Raw genomic sequence first — 21,914 nt, 5'->3', positions numbered from 1 at the left:
CAAAGGATTAGCCACCAATCGCGTGGCGCCTTCCTTTGCAGGCAGCCAATGGGAAGCTCCGTTTCTGAAAGGCTTGGTAACTAGGGAGCAGTTTTTCTTGTAAAGCGTCCACAGACTAAAAAGTCCAGCGACACGAGGATTCTCCCTAGCAACCGTCTACAAACATGAGTTATTACAGCATAAGGTAAGGGCATATTACACTATCACAGCGTCCTGCATAGGCTCGACCTTATAGCAGAAAGCCATGTGACATTCCTATCGTTGCGTCGCCAGGAAAAAAAAACCAAACTGGATGCTCGCCGACAACTTTTATTAAGGGTTGCTGGAGCTAATGCTAACGCTAGCGCATAACGGCATATAAAGGCTACATTGAACGCCTCACAGCTTCAAGAAAACGGCTTTAATCGGTGTGTTTAGTCCAAATAAACAGAAGGCCAGTAGTGAGGGACGTGGATTTACACAGTCGTGCGGTGAAGCAGCGAATGTGCGGCGAGGAATAAAAACAATCTGCACCCGTTTAAAAGACCCGAAATAGTGACGCAAAGTTTGGAATTTACGTATGAAGCGCAGGGTTTTTATAACAGTTGTCTCTCTCATCGCAACTGAGTTCGCCATTCATCGCCAAAGTTTGCAGTTTTTGTTGTGTTTCAATGCATTATTGAATAATAACCGATGTAATCTGGTGTATCGAATCCTATAATAGGACTAGAATAACGCGTTATCTCCATAGCAATTTTCTAAACGCTGTTCACAAAGTCCTAGTGATCAACACAGGCCAGCACAAACAAAAAAAATCATGTTGGATCATGTTCCTCTAGCATTTATGCTCAGGTTTTCTGTGGCGTCCCATTTAGATCCAGTCTCTCTTGCAGTATTGTTTTTATTATGGTTGGTGCTTCAAAAGATGCTTTCATTATCGGCATTTCACTGAAGGTATTGTCGTAGGTTTTGATCGGCCCTGTAGGTTAAAGAACGTTTGAAATGTTGTTGATCTTAAAGATACTGTGTTGAATTGCTCCACAGACACAAACATTCAATAGTGGGTTTTTTTATCTTCATGTTTGGGGTTTGAGAGGAGTATGACATCTTTTGAAAATCAGTATCCGTGTGTTGAAAATCTTACTTTTTCATGCTCGGGGTGATATTTAAACGTGAGATGTTCCACACCTCTGCTGGCCTGGGGGATGATCATAGAGGTGGACAGTCATTTAAAGCTCGCCGCCGAGGCCAACCTGATCAGTTCAAACCTCTGAAGACAGACTGTCCAAGTTCTCCAGATAAGGAACAAAAAAGCTCTCTTGCCCATCGCAAATGTATCATCTGGACTTTAAAGAAGACTTCTGGTCCGGAATTATATAGTTGGATAAACTAGGAATTTAATTGTTTAGCGATGCTCCAATGAGGTCTTATGCTGTCGATCACAGACATACACCTTTTTTTTGCCTCTTCGTGAGAAAGAAAACAAAAATCTTACACTCATGACACATGCAGCATCTAGGCAGTCTAAAGAACAGCTGAAAAACAATTAATTTGATGTGGGAGTACACTGTCTGGTGGAGCTCCGGCTGGACTACGTCAGTGAAATATTTAGTGGCACATAACTGGGCTCCAAGTGAGAGAGCAGTCTTGTGTTTCCCCCAGGTTTTTGTGTTTAGGGGCGCGATACCTAGTGATCGGTCGACGTCAGATAGATAGATAAATACTTTATTCATCTCCAAAGAGAAATTCCCAAGCTATGAAAGTCAGAAAGTCAGAGAAAGTCAGCTATGGCGACTGTTGTAATAGTTTCTAAATGTTGAAAACAGTGATAAGCAATTTGCATATATTCAGAACATACGTCTAGAATCTTCACAAACAAGTATACTGACAATGTTGCATCTTGATTTTGAAGTCACATTGTACAGTTGGAAGATGCTGCACCCCAAAGAACTTGAAGCAACGTTTATAATTTTATCCTTATTCATTCAAACAAATTGCTGGACCTCATTAATCCTTCTATTGTGAGACTTACATTTTGTCCACTTGAGGCCACTGTAGTGCTACCAGGGTCCTTCTTACTCATATCCCCAGCTCCACCATGTATGTGTGCCGCCCATCCATCCCCAATTTGCTCAATGTATACGCACATTTTGGCAACTTTTACAGAAATAAAATGAAATAAATCCATGAATGCACTCTTGAACATTAGCTAGCTCCAGTACTTGAAATAGCCGGCTCTTCGACTGGCCGCCCAGCCCATCATATATGCAGTGGTGCGACTCAGCGATCCAAATGTTTTGTGTGTACACGGGTGCAAATGGGAAATAAATAAGAAATGTTTTCTTAAATAGTAGAACAAGTTAAAGAGCTATTCTACTATTGTTCGACAGGCTGGTGAGCTAGCCTTGTAAAACCCATTATCTTTCAGATTATTTGCTTAGCCATCTGACTGTCACACATGTGCGAGCGAGTGTTGCTTGACGTAAGGGGTTGGAGTGCAGGCTGCTTTTTTTCTGACCAGCCGTGAAAGGCCTTCATCTAATCTCATGCTTTTTCAGGGAAATACATTTCCCGATTGATTGATCTGTGCAACTTGATATTGCCTTCATTTGGCTTAAAAATGGAGCGGCCTTCAACCATCCCTGTGGTGGAGGGAGCTGAAATTCTTTCGGGGTGTTTTTCATCCAATGGACACAGGAATCTGTTCAGAGTCAGTGTCACCAGACGAGGTTGTTGCAACTTTGCGTCACGATAGTCTTCTCTATGTAATGTGCGTATGAAGGAAGGAATACGACGTCACAGTCCCCTGGGTTACAGTGTAATTATCAACTGTTGTTGCTTATTTTCACCATTTGTTTGGAGCTCAACGACTATTCCCTGTGGTGAACAATCCCCTTTGCTCATCATCATCCTCCTGGTTTGTCATTTCATCCTGCTCTCTCAGGACAAACATACACAAACAGGCCCCTAATCGTCTCAGAGCTTTCTTATTTCCCGCTCTCATTACTGTGCGAGAAAAATACTGCCTTAGTTACCTAGTAACTGGACACAAAGTCCTCTCCCCGTGTCTTCTCTAGAAGTCTCACGTTGTTGAAATTTGACAATGGATGAGTCTGAAATATCCACATAAGAGGAACGACCGAAAACACAATCCAATGACGTGTTGGTGAGTCAGAGGATTTTTAATTGGGAATACGTTGTGCAGTATCCTTTGCATATTCTTATTTTAGCTTTGGAAACGTGTTGTCTTTAGGGAGGAGTCATGGCAACGGCCCTAAGCTTCCGTTTGACATCTGCACGTTGAGCTCCCCTGGGTGGGACGGCGCTACTGTGTCTCAGTGACATAATGGCTCCAGGAGCTTTCTGGGCTTAGTAGAGCCGAGTTACACCTACAGCTGACACAGATGCGCCGTTTCAGTGTTCAGTAGTCACATTCCAAAGTGATTAAATCCATGGATACTGTCGATAATGGAGGATCTTTGCCTGCCTTCAGCCGTTGGTCTTACAGGTAGATGCTCAACCATGTTCCTCTTTGGGTCAGATAGCAAACCTTATGTTTCATAGTTGAACAACAGGGTTATTCTCGATATTTTCTCCGGTCTTCTCCTCCGGTTTTTAGGCGTCAAAAATGTGCGATGTGTTTCTGCCACTGTCGATGGTGCTGTTAGGGAAAGATAGAAACTAGGGTGCTTGTCATAGAATGTAGTGATACGATAGACTGACCAAAGCCTTCGTTCAAGACATTACTTGTAATAAAAGTCCAGCATGAGTCCAAATTGTGGTATTTCATTTTTTGTGGACTGAAAGTCTTCTGCAGCCTTTCTTCACAGCTTGGTTCTAAGCCTGGGAATACAATTACAAAGCACTGGCTGCAGGTTTTTTAATCAATGCTGTTGGAGGTGTGTAGTGTGGATGGAGTCCAGATCTCCATGGTTACGCTGTGAGACACAAGGAAGAGGCAACAGGAGTGTCTCTAGTCACCCAAGCTGATGAAACATTGATCACCTACAGCTGTGATGAGGCACCTGGTGTGTGCGTTTGTCCTGAACAATGCCTGTGCTGATCTGAGATGAACTAAGTAAAACCCTCATTTCGATTATCATCTGTTAAGCCTATTCATGATACTCATGTTTCTGTCAACCGGTAAAAAAAACAAAACAAAACAAAAAAAAAAATATATATATATATATATATATATGTTAGTTTTACACAAGATAGTCAAAATAGTTTGTATTTGCTGTGGTAAATATTATGGTACTGTTGTCCTTGTAGTACTGTTGGTACTTTTTATCGTGCTTGATATTATGTTTGCCTATAATTCCAAATCTAATTTCACCTCATTCTCCCTCTCTCCTTTTCTACTTTTTGCATCAATGGTTTTACATGAAGACCCTCCAGCTCATCCAGTTTCAACACATCATCAAGGTGAGCATCCCTCGTGGTCCCATATGCAGATTTCTTCTTGATTCCAAAGAAGGATCTTATTGGGTGTCAGGGTAAAACCTGGATTTATGAAAGAGGTTATTGGGAGATGGTTATTATTGCTTATTCATGTATGGGGCGTGTCCTTTGTGGGCATTAATTGCTTGCATTATTAAAAAATAAGGAAGAGTGCATCTTCATTTGAGTTAAATGTGAGAAAGTGTAACTGGAAGGAAGGTACATGAGCTCAGGAGGAATTTTAAAATGTGCTGTCGGGTAGTGAGTTCCCTCCCCCCATGTATCTAAGCAACATAGGCTTAGACCCACTCACAAAAATGACCTGAGAACCACATGGAAGTCTCTGTTGCTCAACAGTGATTAAAGTTACTTCAACGTTAAAGCGCTTCACCCGCACACAGACTCTACTCCTCATCCCAGGATGTGAGAATATATGTCCCCTGTATCTCTCTTTCCATCACTCAACGTACAATGTGCATGATAATAAAAGTGTAATACACTGAACAATTATTCATTTTTACTTCCTAAATGTCGTCTTTCTGTTCTTCTACGATATAAAAATGTGATTGGTCCTTTCTCCGTCATCAAACTCATCACCACTGTTCTCTTGGCTTCGCAGCGGAATTGAAGATGACAGCGCTAGTTTCATGCAGCAGAAACTAGAAAAGCAGGTAAGAGCCCACATTTTGTTTTGTAATATAAAGTTTACTTGTCCTCATTGGATTGCGTTTTGATACAGAGGCAGTTGTATTAGGGTGATAGACACACTTCATTTTTGGTTTTCCACCTTACATATTGGGCGAATTCTCCCAATATAACATTCATTTCAACATTCTGAGGCTTTAAAAATCAATCTGGTATTTTAAGTAAGTCATTCTCTGTTCACCATTCGAGCAGCTGAACACGTGACATCACTGTGTTGGTGGATGTTGCCTTGGTGTGTCTCAAGCTCACGAGCGATGCACCACAGTGATGACCAGTACCTAAGGACCTATGCCCTCAGGCACACAGCTTGTGAGGCGTACTGGTGGAAACACCCGTTGTTAGTGTCTGAATTGTTGGGGTCATAAATATTGAAGTGATGAAAGTGTTTCATCTCATTATTAGTTATAGCAAAGGGAACTATTACTTATTTCATGACAATTCTGACCAAAAAAAGTGACAATATTACTCACTTATTGTGAGTAGTGTATTATGACAACAAGATTTCTCTCCAATTCAGGTGCAGTTTAGTAAACTAGGCTGGTTTCTTCATCCATTCACAACAATGCTCAGTGCCCTTACACTTTCAGAGATGTTCTGCTTTCATCTCTTTCCTCTTGAGTCCTTTGAGATGAATGCCAAACCCATTCTGTGGCCACAGAGCAGCAGTGCCCTGCTCTCTGATTGAAGCTGCAGGCGCCACCCTGCTTTCGTGCACACAAAGCTGAAAACAGCAAGTGGGACGGGTTGGTGAGAAGGATTTAGTGTTCGCCTGTTGCTGCCTTCATCTTGGGCTTTGTGCTCGAGCACATTTTGAAGAGTGACGACTGTGTGCGCGGAAAAATGCTGAGGTCTGAAGCAGAATGGATGTTGAACATGATGCAACTGGGTCATTTTTTGAATCTCATCATGAGAATCTGGCATCAGTAAGAAGTGTCAGCTTTAGTTGAGTCTTTTTCATTTATGTTGTATAACTTTTCAAACAATTCCATTGGCATTTTATATTCTCAGCGATCCCATCCGAATGATTTTACTTCTCTCATTATCGAGTACTCACATAGTCGTGTTGGGCTCCATATTATTACTGAGAGAAATGTATTGCAACTTCATTTTGTTGATACTTCCTGTTGATTCTACTCATGTTTTTCAATTTCTTTCCATTGAATTTGTTGCTTTTACTCTTGTAGTAACTGTCACTGTCACGGTGACACAGTGAGTGAAGAGTTTGCTTTCTGGTGTGAGCGTGTCTAAATCTGCCTGATTCATCCATGAGTGCCGCTGAATAACACTCCCTCAGTGCCCTCTCCCCTCCTCTCTCCTCCTCACTGCTAATGACTGATTCTGCACGATGCTGTTCACTAGCGTGGACACATGCACTGACACAAACACGCCAGAGGCAGACCCGCGGACCAACACAGTGTGCCGACAAGGCTTTTTGTTTTGTGTCTTCCGCATCTTCTGGTCTGTAAGGAGGAACGTTTTTGATCAAGCCGAGTGAAAGTTTGATGCTGGATTGTCAGGATGTCACTGGAGCTGGTTTGTTATTTACATTCTTTCATTAGTTTACATGAGGAACTAACTAACTAATGATGTGTTGATTGTGTGAAATGATAGTGCATTGCAGTAACTGTAGAACTACGGCTGCTGTAAACCACTATATCCCATGTTGTTAACTTTATTCATGCTTTGACCTACTCTTCTTTGCTTTTCCGGACACAGGAAATCCTACATGAGGCCACATTCTGATCTGAAAACCAAACTAGAAGGGTTAAATGCCAGTGGTGAATGTTTATGAAGCCATCATTTTCAATGTAGAAGTACATTTTTAAACATATTTTACAGAAAAGTTACTAAAATACGACTTCAAGGCGTTGAGTTGTTCCTCCTGTCATCTGATACAAACTTGAGAATTAAGTTGAGTCTGGTAATCACTGTAGCAGATTTCAGAGCCCCTGAAATATGTGAAATATCATACAGTGTTTTCGCTCGCAGACCCTGACATACACTTGAGACATGAGAGGACTTCAGGAAGCGCTCTGCTGTTGATAACTTGTGTTTTCACCTTTATTAGGCTGATAAACGTCTGATTTTATTGACGTACAGATTCAGTTCAGTGACGAATGTTTTCATGAGGAGAACAGCCAGGAGGAAAGACGCTGTTTTTTCTGAAGTCACTGAAGATCGCCAGACGATTCGTGGATCATTTCTGACGTCTGGATCTGAACTTCACTGATAGAAACCTTCTCCATCCTCAGTCATCTCTCTCACTGTGTTTAAGGTGTTGTGAGAGCAGCGTGGATCAGTCAAGACGCTCCGTATTACGCAGCTTGTTTCCGCTGTTTCCTTGTAAAACAAACATGACAAGACTCTTCCATGTTTAGTTTTGGCTGTGAAACGCCACGTTCTGTTGCAGCCACGGCTGAGCTCCGTCACCAGTTCATATCTGAGGTGACGACAACTTGTAGTGTTAAGAAGTGAAGCTAATGGTGGTGAATAGGTCAGGGGTCGCGACCTTAGTGTCGCCCTGCTGATGACGACTTCCTTGAGATCTGCTTGGTGGCGGGTCACAAACCAGCTATTTTGACTCATCAGACTCAGGCCACCTGAGGCAGAATCCACAGTGTGAAAAGCCCCATCATGTCCCAGGTTGGGCTGGCTCTAGTGGGGAAACAGCAGAGCTAATGGAGGTAGCATTTTGGCAGGAGCGTTTCAGTGATAAAGCGTCATCAAAAATCCTGAAATTAAATCAGCGTTCAAAAGCAAAGTAATTATGATGGTCACCTTTGAACAGATCGATACTCCCTGCAGCGCTCAGGCAGTCGGTTCTGCCGATGATGGCCGTAGTAACTAAAAGAGGCTTCTTCATGTGTTTCTGTTCAGAGGGCACTGCTGGAACAAAAACAGCGCAGAAAAAGACAAGAACCTCTGATGGTCCAGCCGAATCCAGAAGCTCGGCCACGACGCAACCGCGCAAGACGCGGCGAGGAGCAGGCTCCTCTCGTGGAGTCTCATTTAAACGTCACCAATGATGTCATCATGGAAGGTAAGAGAGCCCATGGCTCTTATGGTGTCGTAGTCTTCCTGAGCGGACTGGTTACCATCATTTTGCAGGAAGTGTTTATTTGGTGGCATTCGATCCACAGTGTGTATGTGCGTGCCAGATTTCTCTGTGACCTTGGGCCCATTGTTGGTTCTGGAACTGAGAGAAGCTGAAAGAAATGGCCACGTGCTTTCGGACAGACAGAGTGGCTGAGGAAAGGGACTGTTCTAAAGTGGATGTGCTGCAACGCCTGGGAGCACATATGACACTGGCGTCCTCTGTGGGACTTGGTGGATTTCGGAGGGAAGTCATTTCCTGTTGGCAGCTGGAGCACTGGTGGTGCAAATGTTGGTGATGTTTTCTTGGGCGACTTGCAGCACCAGCTGTTGAAGCCATTGACGGAAGACAACAGTTCGCTCAGTGAAATCCCTCCTTGACATTTGGAACTGAACACTGTGAACCTTGTCTAAATGTGTTGGCTGTGTCTGTCCAGGTATCGATGGTCCGGCAGCATTCCTGGGACCAGACACTCCTGACAAGGGTACAAAAATTCAAATCGTGTCGGTGTGCCAGTCCCCGCAGCAGCCACAGCCCAAATCCCCTGTTGCAGCTGAAGAGCCCGAGAGGGTGGGGGACACTGAAATGCTGCTGGAGCCGAAAGCAGACATTCACGAACTGCTCCAGAAACAAGGTAACAAGTCCTTCCACGAACATTATTGCTAAAAACTCAAGCAAAGTACAATCTTTATCCAAGAGCAGTGGCCCGTCCGAGTCCTCTCACATGGGCTTCAGAATTCCTGGCAGTGAGTCTGGTAGATGGTGTTGCAGGAGAAGTAGGTCGTTTATAATAGGCCTTCCATTGTCACTGTAGCATCATTAGTGCTGTCTTTCTCCACGTTTATTGGCAAGTTGACAGCGAAAGAGAATGGGGTTTACCTTGTCAACTATTCTATTGAAACAGCCCGGGGTCCACTTGTTTGACCTCATTAGAAGGAGACATTTACATTAAACTGGCTCATGTGATTGTTATATATATATATATATATATCTGCAAAAGCTGTGCTGAAGGATCTGTAGGGATGTTTACTCGCTGCTGTTCCACTGTGATTCCGTCACAGCTGCTTTAATTGGAGCCCAGGGGTCAGTGCTGTGACTTCACCTTCGTGGTTGAATCCCGTGGATACGCCTGCTATTACACCAGTGAAACCCTCTTCCGCTGGAATGACTCGTATCATTTGTTGTCTACTTTTATGTTTCTCCAGATTAATCTCTCTCACCTTACTGTGACAAAAGCAAGGCAGTGATGACTGACCTGAGCACGGTCGACACTTCTTAGTTTTGGCTTGATACACTATAACAATAGTTGTTAGTGGATATTTGTCAAAGTATTCTATTATTGATTATATATCATTGTGTACACCAGTGTTTTTCAACTTTTTTCTAGTCACGGCACGCTTGGTTCATTGAAGAAATCCTGGGACTCACCCCCAAAGGAACCTGGGCCAAAGTGCACTTGTGCTTAACAACCTATAGAAAATCCCTATTCATTTGTGAAAAACTGTTGCGACTGACACTCGCTTGTTATTTTGCAAGGCTATTTGTGGAAACAAATTGCAGGAAATTTGTTTCAATTGTGTCCAGAAAGGGGCTGGTAATATAGCAAAATATATCATGATTTATTTATTTATTTTCTTATTTTAAATTGCTGTTTGGATTTTATCACTTCTCTTTTGCATGATTTTACTGTCGTTTGGAGTTTCCAGACAAATCCTTAGCTTCTTTGCCTGAACTTGCTTCATAAAAACATTGATTCTTTCTCTCTTCACATTTTGGAGCGCATTTATTTTGTTGTGCATTTAGTTTTTCACCAACTTTTAAACCACAAAGCAAACTTTGACAGTCCACGAGTATCAATCAAGTTTGGAAGTGAGACACTTCAGGTTAGCCGTTAGCCCTGTTAGCTCTGCGGTGCAGACAGTCTTTGGCCTGGTGGCGGCTCCCACAAGGATCCCTCCCTCCCACCCTCCATGGTTCTGTGGTGAAAGTGTGTGGTCCAGTTAGAGGCGCATCAGCTTTAAAAACAGCTGGAAGTTGCACATGTGAGCGGCTTCTTGGCTGTGAGTGTGTGGGAAGAGGAGCGCGGCGCACCACAGCAGCGCTGCTTTGACTGAGGGACAGATCAACACACCGGAGCTCTACAGTAGAGTGGAGAGAAAGAGTGTCAGTGAATCCATGTGATCTCCTCACCTTGGTTGCTCCTCAACAACATTTAACTGTCATGATTTAATGTCATCATATCGCCCAGCTCTATCTCCGGACCAATGAGGTAAAACTGGATCATACCTGGCGGTCTCTCACGGCACACGCCTCACCCCGGTTGAAAAACGCTGGTGTACGTGGTGCATCTTCTCAAACTGTACTATTGCTGTGTTCCTCAGGTCTGTCTGGCAGCTTGAACTTTGATGAATCCAGTGAGCCGGAGGATAACGCAGACGAAGAGCAGCCTCGCTCTCTGTCCCCGAACGCAGGTGGGACAAGGCCGACGTCTGCAGCCAGTGGTAAAGACAGCCAGGTGACTGACTCGCACTGTTTACAGCCCACTAGGTCTAGACAGTGAGTGGGACCAGAAGGACTCACACCACTTTGAACCCTGCTGTGAGGAGAATCAGCGTATGGTCGTGTGAAATGTTGGAGTTCTGGCTTTGGTGACTTTTATAGCTGTAATCCGAATAAGAATCACGTGAAATCAGACGGAATATAATCCTTTTTTCCGTGTGCAGGTGCTCAGTTTGACAGCAACGTGCACTTTTTTGGCCCAAGGAACCTCCAGAAGGGGGTGTGAAACGTGGCAAAAATATGTCACGATCTGAGTGAAATGGCTCAAAAGCAAATAAGCAAATAAAATAACAAATAGCCTTTGCAAATCAAAAATCGCATTCTGTTACGTTGCGATGTTTGAATTGGAAAAAAATGCTCAGGCCATATTTCCTTCTTTTATGATTATTTGATTGTTATTTTCTTTTAAATATTCAGTGTACGGGGTTCGAGCTTGATGGTGCTCCTCAAAATATACTTCAGTCAGTCTTGTCATTCACATGCACACAAGCAGTGACTGTGGCCTTCCTCACTCGCAGGACGCATCAACACCGTCTCCAAGTGCAGAGAATTCTCTGCTCGACGTCACCAACTTGGAAGAGTTCGTCCTGCGTCCAGCACCACGCGGCGTCATTGTGAAGTGCAGAATCAGCAGGGACAAGAAAGGCATGGACCGTGGTCTGTACCCCACCTACTTCATGCACATGGAGCGGGAGGATGGCAAGAGGGTGAGCTGTGGCGCGATGGATGGGACCACTCTACTTCACCTCACCCACCCGAACCTCACCTTCATTCCCTCTCTATTCAGGTGTTTCTCTTAGCGGGACGCAAGAGGAAAAAGAGCAAGACGTCAAATTACCTCATTTCAGTGGATGCCACAGACCTTTCCAGAGAGGGAGAGAGTTTCATCGGTAAACTGAGGTAGAGTCACACTCTTGCAAATAGCTCTTCTCATTTGACCCTGAGATGTGCAGTTTTCTTCGACCAGGATAGTTCAGTGGTGAAGAAGAAAGAAAACCAATGGTCTGATACTAATATGTATTCTTACGTTTGACCTTCATTTTGTGTAGATAGATATTTGGCGCCCCCTGCTGTTGAACTTTTACATGGCACATAATTTTCGACTGTGATTTATTGTGGAATAGAAGAGTATTCATGAATTATGAAGCGTCTGCTACCGAACTGAAAGTATTCCATGATTGTGTTACATTTTTTTTACCCCACAAGTCAAATCCCTCATCCTGATAGAGCAGGCTTTTAGCCAGGATTTTGGAAAGGGGCTTCCAAAGCCACGCCACCAGTCCATGACCCCGGCCCCAGCTCATGCACCTCCAGACGCGCCATGTCAACGACTGGCTTAACAACTTGCTTTGTAAAAGACAAGCTGTAAACATCTATTTGTACAAAAATAACCTTTTATAAAAGCACACATCTGAGTCAAATAATAGTCAGCAGAGATGAATGAACCCAGTATCTGTTGCCACTCTGATGCAGGAGTCTCCTGGGCAGCTGCTTGACTCAGCTCACCTGGATTCATTTAAAAAAATACATGTCTTGATCATTGTTCTTTCCCTCACTACAAGCTAAGTGTCTACATTTTGGTCGCCTTCTTTCATATATATTTTTGCAAGATGAGCAACAGTTGTATCAGCTGTGGATCTGTTTTCTAAACGTTCACACATTTAAACCTTCATTCATTCAAACAAAATATAAAAGCTTTGCCTCTTGGTTAAATCAATAGAACCAGCTATTTCAGCCAGGCGCTGTGTGACACCAGCTCGCTGCACGGTAATGAAGAGCAGGGGAGGGAGGTTTGAGCCAAGACAAAACACCAAAATGCTCCTCCAACTAAGAAGCGATGAGTTACTTTGATAAACAATATATCTGCGGTTTCCTCCTGTCACCAGCGTCAGACATCCCACCAATCACAGCGCTTCCGTGCCGCGAGTGTGGCGACTCGCCAGATGTGGATAACAGCGAGATTAAGCCGGTAAACAAACATGGCGACCGCGATGCCCAAGCTACAGATGCAAAGGGGTTGAGAAACCATGAATTTTGGTCATATTGGGCCAAATTACTGGTTGGAAACCAGTGTCATGGAGACCAGTGTGATCCCGCTCAGAGTAGGGCGTTATACAGGCACTGATGATGTCGTTTCGGGCGTCCTGCTCAGGATACTGGAGCATCACTCACAATGCTACCGGTAGAGACGCCACATGGGTGTCGTGCTGTGAACAATGTGTTCTCTTCTCCCGTCGTTCTTGTCGTGGACACCATAACATTCACAGTTTTATTAATCCAAAAGCAGTTAATGCGTGAAAAATCATTGTATGCTCTTCAGCGACAGCAGCTCCAGTGAGGACGTTCACAGATTCTGACATCAAAGTTTCAGATCCTTTGAAAAAGCTCCTTGATGAGCTTCAGTGGGTCTCAACAAAAGCGGCAGCAGCAGCAGCAGCAACTCTCAGTCTCTGCGATGGCGTCATGTCACTTGCTGTGTGGAGATATTTCCATGCATCTGAGCCGTGCGTAGTGGTCGAACAGCGACTTGTTTGGTGTGTGATGCTGACATTGCGAGATTTGGAGCCCTGTACTGGAACGGTGTGACAGGATCAACTGCCTCTCATTTGCACCAGGTCCAACCTGATGGGCACCAAGTTCACGGTGTACGACAACGGCACCAATCCCTGTAAGAACCCGGGGGCGCTGCTGGAGGAGAGCAACACTCGGCAGGAGCTGGCGGCCGTCTGCTACGTGAGTGCGGGAGATTTTGCTGGCGTGCGGTCACGTTTGCTTCTGCTCTAACGGCTGTTTTGCTGATGGCCGGGCAGGAAACCAACGTCCTTGGATTTAAAGGACCTCGGAAGATGACGGTGGTCATCCCGGGGATGAACATGAACTTCGAGAGAGTGCCTGTGAGGCCCCAAAATGTGAGCGCCGCCCCGAGAAAATGTCAGTGAAGTTGTCTGTTACTGACTCAACGCTGGTGTCTGTGCGGCAGGAGCAGCAGAGTCTTCTGAGCCGGTGGCAGAACCACACGCTGGACACCCTCATCGAGCTGCATAACAAGGCCCCGGTCTGGAATGACGACACGCAGTCCTACGTGCTCAACTTCCACGGCCGCGTAACTCAAGCCTCAGTGAAGAACTTCCAGATAGTTCATGACAATGACCGTAAGTTGTTACGCTCCATTTTTCTCCTCATTTGAGGGGAAGGGCTGCAATTGGGTCGCTGATGTGTCTGTGTCTCTGGATCTTCTTATTTATCCTGTGATTTTCTGTGCTGCCTTGCTGTGCAGTGGGGGATGGAGAAATGGAAGAATATGTACGTCCTTGTCTTGCTAATACGCTGAGCCTACTATAAATTAGGGACGCACCGATCCGACTTTTATGGTCGGATCTGGGCTTTGTGATTCCGATCCGGTACCATGAATCCATCCATCCATATCCGCTTAAACCAGCAGCAGCTTCAGAAGGCCACCCCTTCTCCCTCATGAGATGCCACCTCAACTGACACCTCTCCACATGGAGAAGCAGCAGCTCTACTCTGAGTGTCTCCAGAGTGACAGAACTCCTCACCCTATCTCCCAGGGATTTCACTTACTTTACTGAAAACTATTACAATTCAAACACCACGAGATGAGATGAGATATGAGAGGTATGAGAGATATGAGAGGTGAGGTAAGAGATGAGAGATGAAAGATGAGATATGAGAGGCATGAGAGATATGAGAGGCGTGAGAGGTGAGGTGGGAGATGAGATGAGAGATGAAAGATTAGATGAGATGAGATGAGATGAAAGATGAGATGAGAGATGAAAGATGAGATATGAGAGGTGAGATGAAGAATGAAAGATGAAAGATGAGATGAGAGATGAAAGATGAGATGCGAGATGAAAGATGAGATATGAGAGGTGAGATGAGATGAGAGATGAGATGAAGAATGAAAGATGAAAGATGCGATGAAAGATGAGATGAAAGATGAAAGATGAGATGAGAGATGAAAGATGAGATATGAGAGGTGAGATGAGAGATGAGATGAGAGATGAGATGAAAGATGAAAGATGAGATATGAGAGGTGAGGTGGGAGATGAGATGAGAGATGAGATGAGAGATGAGATGAGATGAAGAATAAAAGATGAGAGATGAGATGAAAGATGAAAGATGAGATATGAGAGGTGAGATGAGATGAGATGAGAGATGAAGAATGAAAGATGAAAGATGAGATGAAAGATGAGATATGAGGTGAGGTGGGAGATGAGATGAGAGATGAAGAATGAAAGATGAAAGATGAGATGAAAGATGAGATATGAGGTGAGGTGGGAGATGAGATGAGAGATGAAAGATGAGATGAGAGATGAGATGAGATGAGATGAGATGAGATGAAAGATTGCGATGAGATGAGATGAAGAATGAAAGATGAGATGAAAGATGAGATGAAAGATGAAGAATGAAAGATGAGATGAGATGAAGAATGAAAGATGAGATGAAAGATGAGATGAAAGATGAAGAATGAAAGATGAGATGAGATGAAGAATGAAAGATGAGATGAAAGATGAGATGAGATGAAGAATGAAAGATGAGATGAAAGATGAAGAATCAAAGATGAGATGAGATGAAGAATGAAAGATGAGATGAAAGATGAGATGAGATGAAGAATGAAAGATGAGATGAAAGATGAGATGAGATGAAGAATGAAAGATGAGATGAAAGATGAAGAATCAAAGATGAGATGAGATGAAGAATGAAAGATGAGATGAAAGATGAGATGAGATGAAGAATGAAAGATGAGATGAAAGATGAGATGAGATGAAGAATGAAAGATGAGATGAAAGATGAGATGAGATGAAGAATGAAAGATGAGATGAAAGATGAGATGAGATGAAGAGTGAAAGATGAGATGAAAGATGAGATGAAAGATGAAGAATGAAAGATGAGATGAGATGATTCAACATGTCACAACAGCCAATGACAACAAAGACACTTGCCAAAGACATTAAAGATACACGACAAACATCAAAGATGTCCACCAAGCAAAAAAAAAAATCTTGTCTCTGATTTGCCTCTGATTTCCTCTCCGTCTTGCCTTGCAGCCGATTACATCGTCATGCAGTTCGGCAGAGTGGCAGAGGACACGTTCACGTTGGACTTCAACTACCCCATGTGCGCCCTCCAAGCCTTCGCCATCGGACTGTCCAGCTTTGACAGCAAGCTGGCTTGTGAATGAGCTCCCTGCTAACAGGTGGACTCCACGTCCCTGTCTTTATAGTGGGAGTAAAAGGGACACGTCTCATGCAGATCGTAGAAATGTTTCTCCTGCAGCTGTGCAGTTTGTTAGTGCTCTGGTCCTCACGTGAACTCACCACTCTGCCTTGTATCGGACATCTGTCGCTGGAATTCATCGTTTGCCTTCTACACCTTCATGAAGCCTCCTCTTCTGAGCCCACTAGGTGGCACTCTATACGCATGGGCTTTGTATCACTATTTTAATGAAACCTTACGTCATTTTTACACAGAGAGCGCCACCTACTGGGCTCTGGAGAAGTGGCTTGAGGAAGTCCATCTCATACAAAACACTTGTTTTTTTTATGTGAGTCATGCTAGTGTTTTGGTACCGAGACCGGAGCCTCCAGGGACCAAACTGGAAACAGAGCTGGTTTCTTCCAACGGTGGCGTCTCACTTCTCTGTATATTTCGCCAGGTCTCTGCTTGCTCTGGTGTCAACGTGGTCTTGGCGACGACACCACATGTTCCTGTCACGGTTCTTTGTTTTTGCACGTTTGTCCTTTCAAAAATATCCAATGCAGAATTGCACATTTTGAATCGCCTGCAGTCATTTAAACTAAAGACGAGTCGACAGATATCCCAGAGGTTTATTGAAAAGAGGCGAACTCTTCTTCAGAAATGATCAGGTGGAAACTTTACTCATTCTATCCCACTGTGTGCCAGCAGTCGTTTTTGAATTGTATTGTTTTGTAAACAAAAAAAAGAACAGGTGCAATTTCAGAGAGAGGTACTGTAAATATGTGCTATTGTTGTGAAAAGCAAAAACATTCCATTTTTAACAGAAAAAGTTGAGGAAATGCCTTCAGTTTCAAGGATGTTGAGCTGTATTTTCTTAAAGATGACGTTGGATTTTGTGACAACTTTAGATGGTTACCATGAGAAAATAAAACACCTCCCTGTTAAAGGACGTCCTCTGCTTTTTTTTGTTTTTTTTAAAACTTTATTTAGATTTAGCATTTCAGTGAACAACACAAGCATACATGAATATGTAAAGTACAAAAATAAAAAAGAAAACTTGTCAATACCACTGGACCCCAACCGTCCCTGGGACCCAAAGCACTTTTTTTTTTAAAGGATCCAGTTGCAGTTACATGTTAGTCGTCAGAAACCACTCAAAATGTCAAAGATCTAACATGTTCTACGAAGGGAGACCAAACCTTGGCCAACTTGCTCATCTTTTCAAGATGGAGTAATGACAGCACTTCATGAATCCATTTTCTGAACGGAGGTGAAATTTGTCTCTGCATCAGGACTTGAAACAAGACAATGAAAAGCACTAACAAGTGAAATCAAACATGTCACAGGGTTTTATAAATTCTCAATACAACCAAAGTAAATGTAGGAATGAAGAAAATTCATGAGAAATGGAAGTGAAAACGACTTGACACTATTTTGGGTAAAATAAAGCAAATCCAAAGCATGTTTCCTCATCAACATAAAACAAGCATTTGTCAAACACATACGGCAAAAGACAACATTAAAACAAGAGAAAACACTTGACCTTTTTGGGTGGAGTGGTGCTCAGGTCCTCTCCACACACATCCTACTAACTCATGGTGCCAACTGTGTTGTATAGGGAAACATGAACACTCTCCACAAACATCCCAGATATTGAACACACTCACACAGCTACTATCCGTATTCACCCCTCAGCACTCCTGCCACGATCCTTTGCTCCAGAGGCCGCCTGGATCACCACAGCGTACTAAATTTAAACAGAAAACATCTGGTTTGAAGATGATGAAAGACACGACGGATGAGTTGTGATGTGGCTGCATCTCAACCTGCTTGAACCAAGAGCAATAATAAACTAAGAAACAAGTGTTGTTTCCATGAGACACTGTCATATGTCACCAGTTATTTACCTCATTTTAAGATCCAATGGAGACAAAAATAGATAATGTTATGGTTGAGATTTTTGTGAAAAGTCAAAAAACAGAAGCAATAAATCCAAGCTTAAAATAAATGAATGATAAAAAAAATGATCACTTCTAAATCTAAGTCTCTTTTATCTTGTCAGAACACTCATCACTTGCAGTGCACTTGTCACCACTAGATGTCAGTGTGTTCCCAGGTTTGGCTGCGTTATCTATTGCGCAACATAACGGCGCATCAGCGTTGCAGAATGTGGACTGTCGCTGTTTTGAATCCGAGGTAAACAAGTGAGACATTCATGTGACTCCGCCTCCCCTTGCTGACTGGAGTGGGGCAGGCGGCGCCCCACATCCACCTGGGGGGGGGGTTAAACACGAGGGGGGGTGTCCATCTCTCCAGGTCTAATGAGGACCGGCAGGCCGACACGCGCCGCAGACAGGGCCAGACAGCACGCTGTCAGCAGAGAGAGGCGCCGAGGAGGTGACGCCCCGGAACACACTGGTGATTGTTGCGCTTCATTATGGACATTATGACTATTTGAGGACACGTCGATCATCGAGTCCGCTGCAGCGCCAAGAGTCCAACGGATCGGATGCTAGGAGTGTGGAGGGTCCGGGATGAGGTGCTGGAGGAAGACGCATAATAATCCGCTCCTGAGCGGCTCTCAGCTCTTCTGCAACTTTGGTTGTGCATATTCCAGGCCTGTGGGGGGCGATGTGACCGCGGTGGGCGAAGAAAACAGCGCACGCGCATTAGAAGCTACAGCAGTTATATGTTAGCATGTTGTTTTTGGCAGCTATTTCAGTTTTAGTTTTTGTATTTTGGGTGAAAATACTTATTAGTTTTAGTCATGAACGCTTGCAATAGTTATCAGTCAACGAAAACTCAAACTCATTTTAGTCTGGGAGAAATTACACTAATGATCATATGAATAAGAACTAAAAGAGGGGATACGATCACTGTATTAACCACTGTGTACAGAGTAATGTAGGTGCATCAAGTATATGATGAATATCTTTCAAATACACCCATGTGCACTGCAGTATTATGGAGATAACACACACACACATTTATGTGTGTCATCATTTTGCCCAAATACAACAATGTTCAGAATAGAATGGCCTGAACAACACGTCTGATCATTTGCTTATTGACCACATGGTGGCGCACAACACACTGAACATTGGCCAAAACTCTCATGTCACTGTTGAGTCCGTCGGTGCTGACAACATGTCGCCGCCACATCACTAGCTGCAGTGACACACATGAGCTAGTGAGGTTAGCACAACCAAGCTAACTAAAGCTGGAGCTCAGCAGCGCCAACCAAGCTCATTCAAGCCCAGCAGCAGCAGCAGCAGCAGCTCATTTGCACCAAGAGTTCTGTGGGAAACGTCGTGTCTGGATCACAACTGACGCTCCACTGAGAGGATCAACACGTGGTGTGTTCACGCCACTTGTTGGGACTCACCTAGGAACAAACCCTCAGGTGGCGCTGGAGCTTTGCTAGTGTGTAGCCACGTGTGTCACCGGCCTGTTCCTCCATCGCTTTGTGCTTCAGAGTGATGGTAAACACAGCTCCGCCTCACATCAGTGCAGCGTGTTCCACCACCAGGTGGTGCCGCCGCCATCGTCCATGAGTCAGTTAGCGCTGCAGCTGGGCGGGTGGTGGGCGTGTCCAAACACGGGAGCTTCACCTGACAGATATTGTGGATCATACGCACAAGAATGTCACATGTTTTCACAATGTCTGACAGAGCATTGACATACGTTTTTGTCTCGTCTTTGTCAACAAAAACTTGCAGAAGTAACCGTCGTGTTATCGTGAACAAGGAGCCATGTTTAGCTCGTCGTCGGCACGTTATCTTCACGAAAAAAAGGGCTGTTAACGAAATATTTAAGGAAACAAGACGGAGGACTGGTGACTTGGTTGATCTGTCACGACTAATGGGCAGAGGAGCGAGAGCAGGTGACCCCTGGGGTCTGGAGTCCATGCTCATCAGCGAGTCTCAACTCTAAGCTTTCAGAAAGTTTTTTTGTTTTTTAAGAACTTTGGTTTATCGATTTCCACATGAATCAGCTCCACAGTATCAGGGATAAGACGCAGAGTAAGACAAACTGAGGACAGGGAAGATGGCCGTCAAAAAAACAAGTCCAATAACATGTTAGTAAAGTCATATATATATATATACAAATATATCAAATGCAAAAGTCTACAGACAGATAAAACGTCACAAGGACAAGACAAACTCACACCACACCCTCAGTTAAACAGCCATCCAATATCGGAGCAGCAATGATGGCAGATTTATCCTAAAGTTTAACAGTGAAATGCATTTTTTTTTAGCGAAAACTTTCAGAGAGTTTGCTGATGATAACCAGGGAAACCCTTCTGCCAGACTGGAGACCCGAGTCCTCCATTCTTCACCAGGGTCCAACCATCCACGCCCCAGGTTCAGCGGCTTGATCCAAGCACATTTCAGTCGAGGAAGTGCGTGTATTTGCTTCAGCCAGTCCCTGAAGTAGCGGGGGAAAGTGGCCTTTTGAAACGGAGTATTGGCAGGAATGAAACAAAGAGTTCTCCGCTTCAAGCCACTCTCTCAACCCAAATGTAATTAGTGGCATTTCCTTCCTTAAATATCGTTTGTTCCTCCGCTTCACTCGAGTGCGCCTGCACGTATCACAGGCCGACGCGTGGCGCCCGCCTGGCAACCCTCGCCGCCGTTGATTCAGGCAAATACAAGCGCCATGTCCTCTGGTGCCGCGGCCCCTTTTGTTCCGTCCCGTGCGTCTGTTGAGTGAATGCAGTGAAAATATAGCGACAAGCGGCCGAGTCACAAATGACTTGATGAGATTACACCTCATAACTGAGACGAGACCAGGCGTGACAAGGAGGCCCCACGTGACAATGTTGAGCTCAAACAAACTTCACTCTTTCTTTCATGCAGAATGTTCTCCTGATCAGAAGAAGGTTTGGAGCTGGCGGAGTCAAAGCAGCTTTGCACGGAAATGAATCACAAAATGTGTCCTGCCTGCCGCGTGGTGATGACGTCACATCCAGCAGATACAATATATATATTTTTAAAAATGTTGTCATGAGCTGCAGTAAATTGACATGAAGGATTCAACGGCACTTTCCACCACATGCGTAACATTTATTTCCACAAAAAAACGAGTGTTTGCGAAGTGTTTGTCTGTTCTTCTCCGCGGTCTGGGGAACAATGCGTCGTGATTTTCTGACATGACAGTATAGACTCCACTGCCGATAGTGATGTACATCTGCAGATATTTTTAGTCGTTTGCCAGTTGAAAACTGGTGTAAATAAAGGAGCGTGAGTTTCACCCTTTCGGAATCGGTCCAGATTACGACGTCATGGATTGGCCGACCTTCTCCCCGAATTGGAAAGACAAGTGTATATAAATCCTGCAAATTAAAGTGGATATTTGCATCAGATGTCATGTATTTTAATACCCAGAGAAACACACCTCACCACATTGAAACAAATTCATGACGCATGGAAGTGGTAGAACAGCTCAAACATTTCGCCTGGTAAATGAATATAAATATCTTTGGCTGTCTATAATTGTCAACTACTGAGTCTATTCTGATTTTTATGCAGTATCAAATAAAAACAATGCTCTGTACATGTCAGCCAATCACAACGCGTTGTTCTGCCGCCTGCAGAGAAGAACAGACATAAACTACGCAAACGATCCGATGACTACATTCTGAGGAAATAAATGTTGCGCTTGTGCTGGAAAGTGCCATCGAATCCTTCATTTCAATTTTCTGTGGTTCATTAAAACCTAAAAAAAGATATCGTATCTGCCGGATGTGATGTCACCACCCCGCGGCTGGTAGGATACATTCAGTACCTGCACCGGTGACACGTTACTTGACTCTTATATAACCACTTTTTCAGTAATGATTGACTATTTCCAACCCAGTTATCCAATCAAAGTTACTTATCCAAGTCACTGTGTGTAAGTTTTTCGTTATTAT

General features: G+C 44.0%; 1 protein-coding gene across 2 annotated transcripts; it reads left to right on the top strand.

Moving 5' to 3' along the window:
* The first annotated feature begins 80 nt into the window (after positions 1 to 80).
* Positions 81 to 16,955, top strand: tulp3 (TUB like protein 3). 2 transcript variants are annotated; one of them, XM_053863841.1, is made up of 12 exons: positions 81 to 184; positions 4,369 to 4,404; positions 5,039 to 5,090; positions 8,002 to 8,164; positions 8,655 to 8,852; positions 10,600 to 10,733; positions 11,296 to 11,484; positions 11,565 to 11,677; positions 13,393 to 13,510; positions 13,588 to 13,686; positions 13,758 to 13,929; positions 15,847 to 16,955. In XM_053863841.1, exons 1-12 carry the CDS (start codon positions 165 to 167, stop codon positions 15,978 to 15,980), a joined length of 1,428 nt encoding a protein of 475 aa, XP_053719816.1. In that variant the 5' UTR covers positions 81 to 164; the 3' UTR covers positions 15,981 to 16,955. The 2 variants fall into 2 exon arrangements, with proteins under 2 accessions (XP_053719816.1, XP_053719817.1); XM_053863842.1 differs by lacking the exons at positions 81 to 184; positions 4,369 to 4,404; positions 5,039 to 5,090 and adding an exon at positions 6,282 to 6,657.
* Positions 16,956 to 21,914: the final 4,959 nt, after the last annotated feature.

The sequence above is a fragment of the Synchiropus splendidus genome, chromosome 4 (assembly GCF_027744825.2).
Source record: "Synchiropus splendidus isolate RoL2022-P1 chromosome 4, RoL_Sspl_1.0, whole genome shotgun sequence".
Taxonomy (NCBI): Eukaryota; Metazoa; Chordata; class Actinopteri; order Syngnathiformes; family Callionymidae; genus Synchiropus; species Synchiropus splendidus.
The sequence above is the reverse complement of the archived record's forward strand: the minus strand, read 5'-3'. Positions and strand labels throughout refer to the sequence as shown.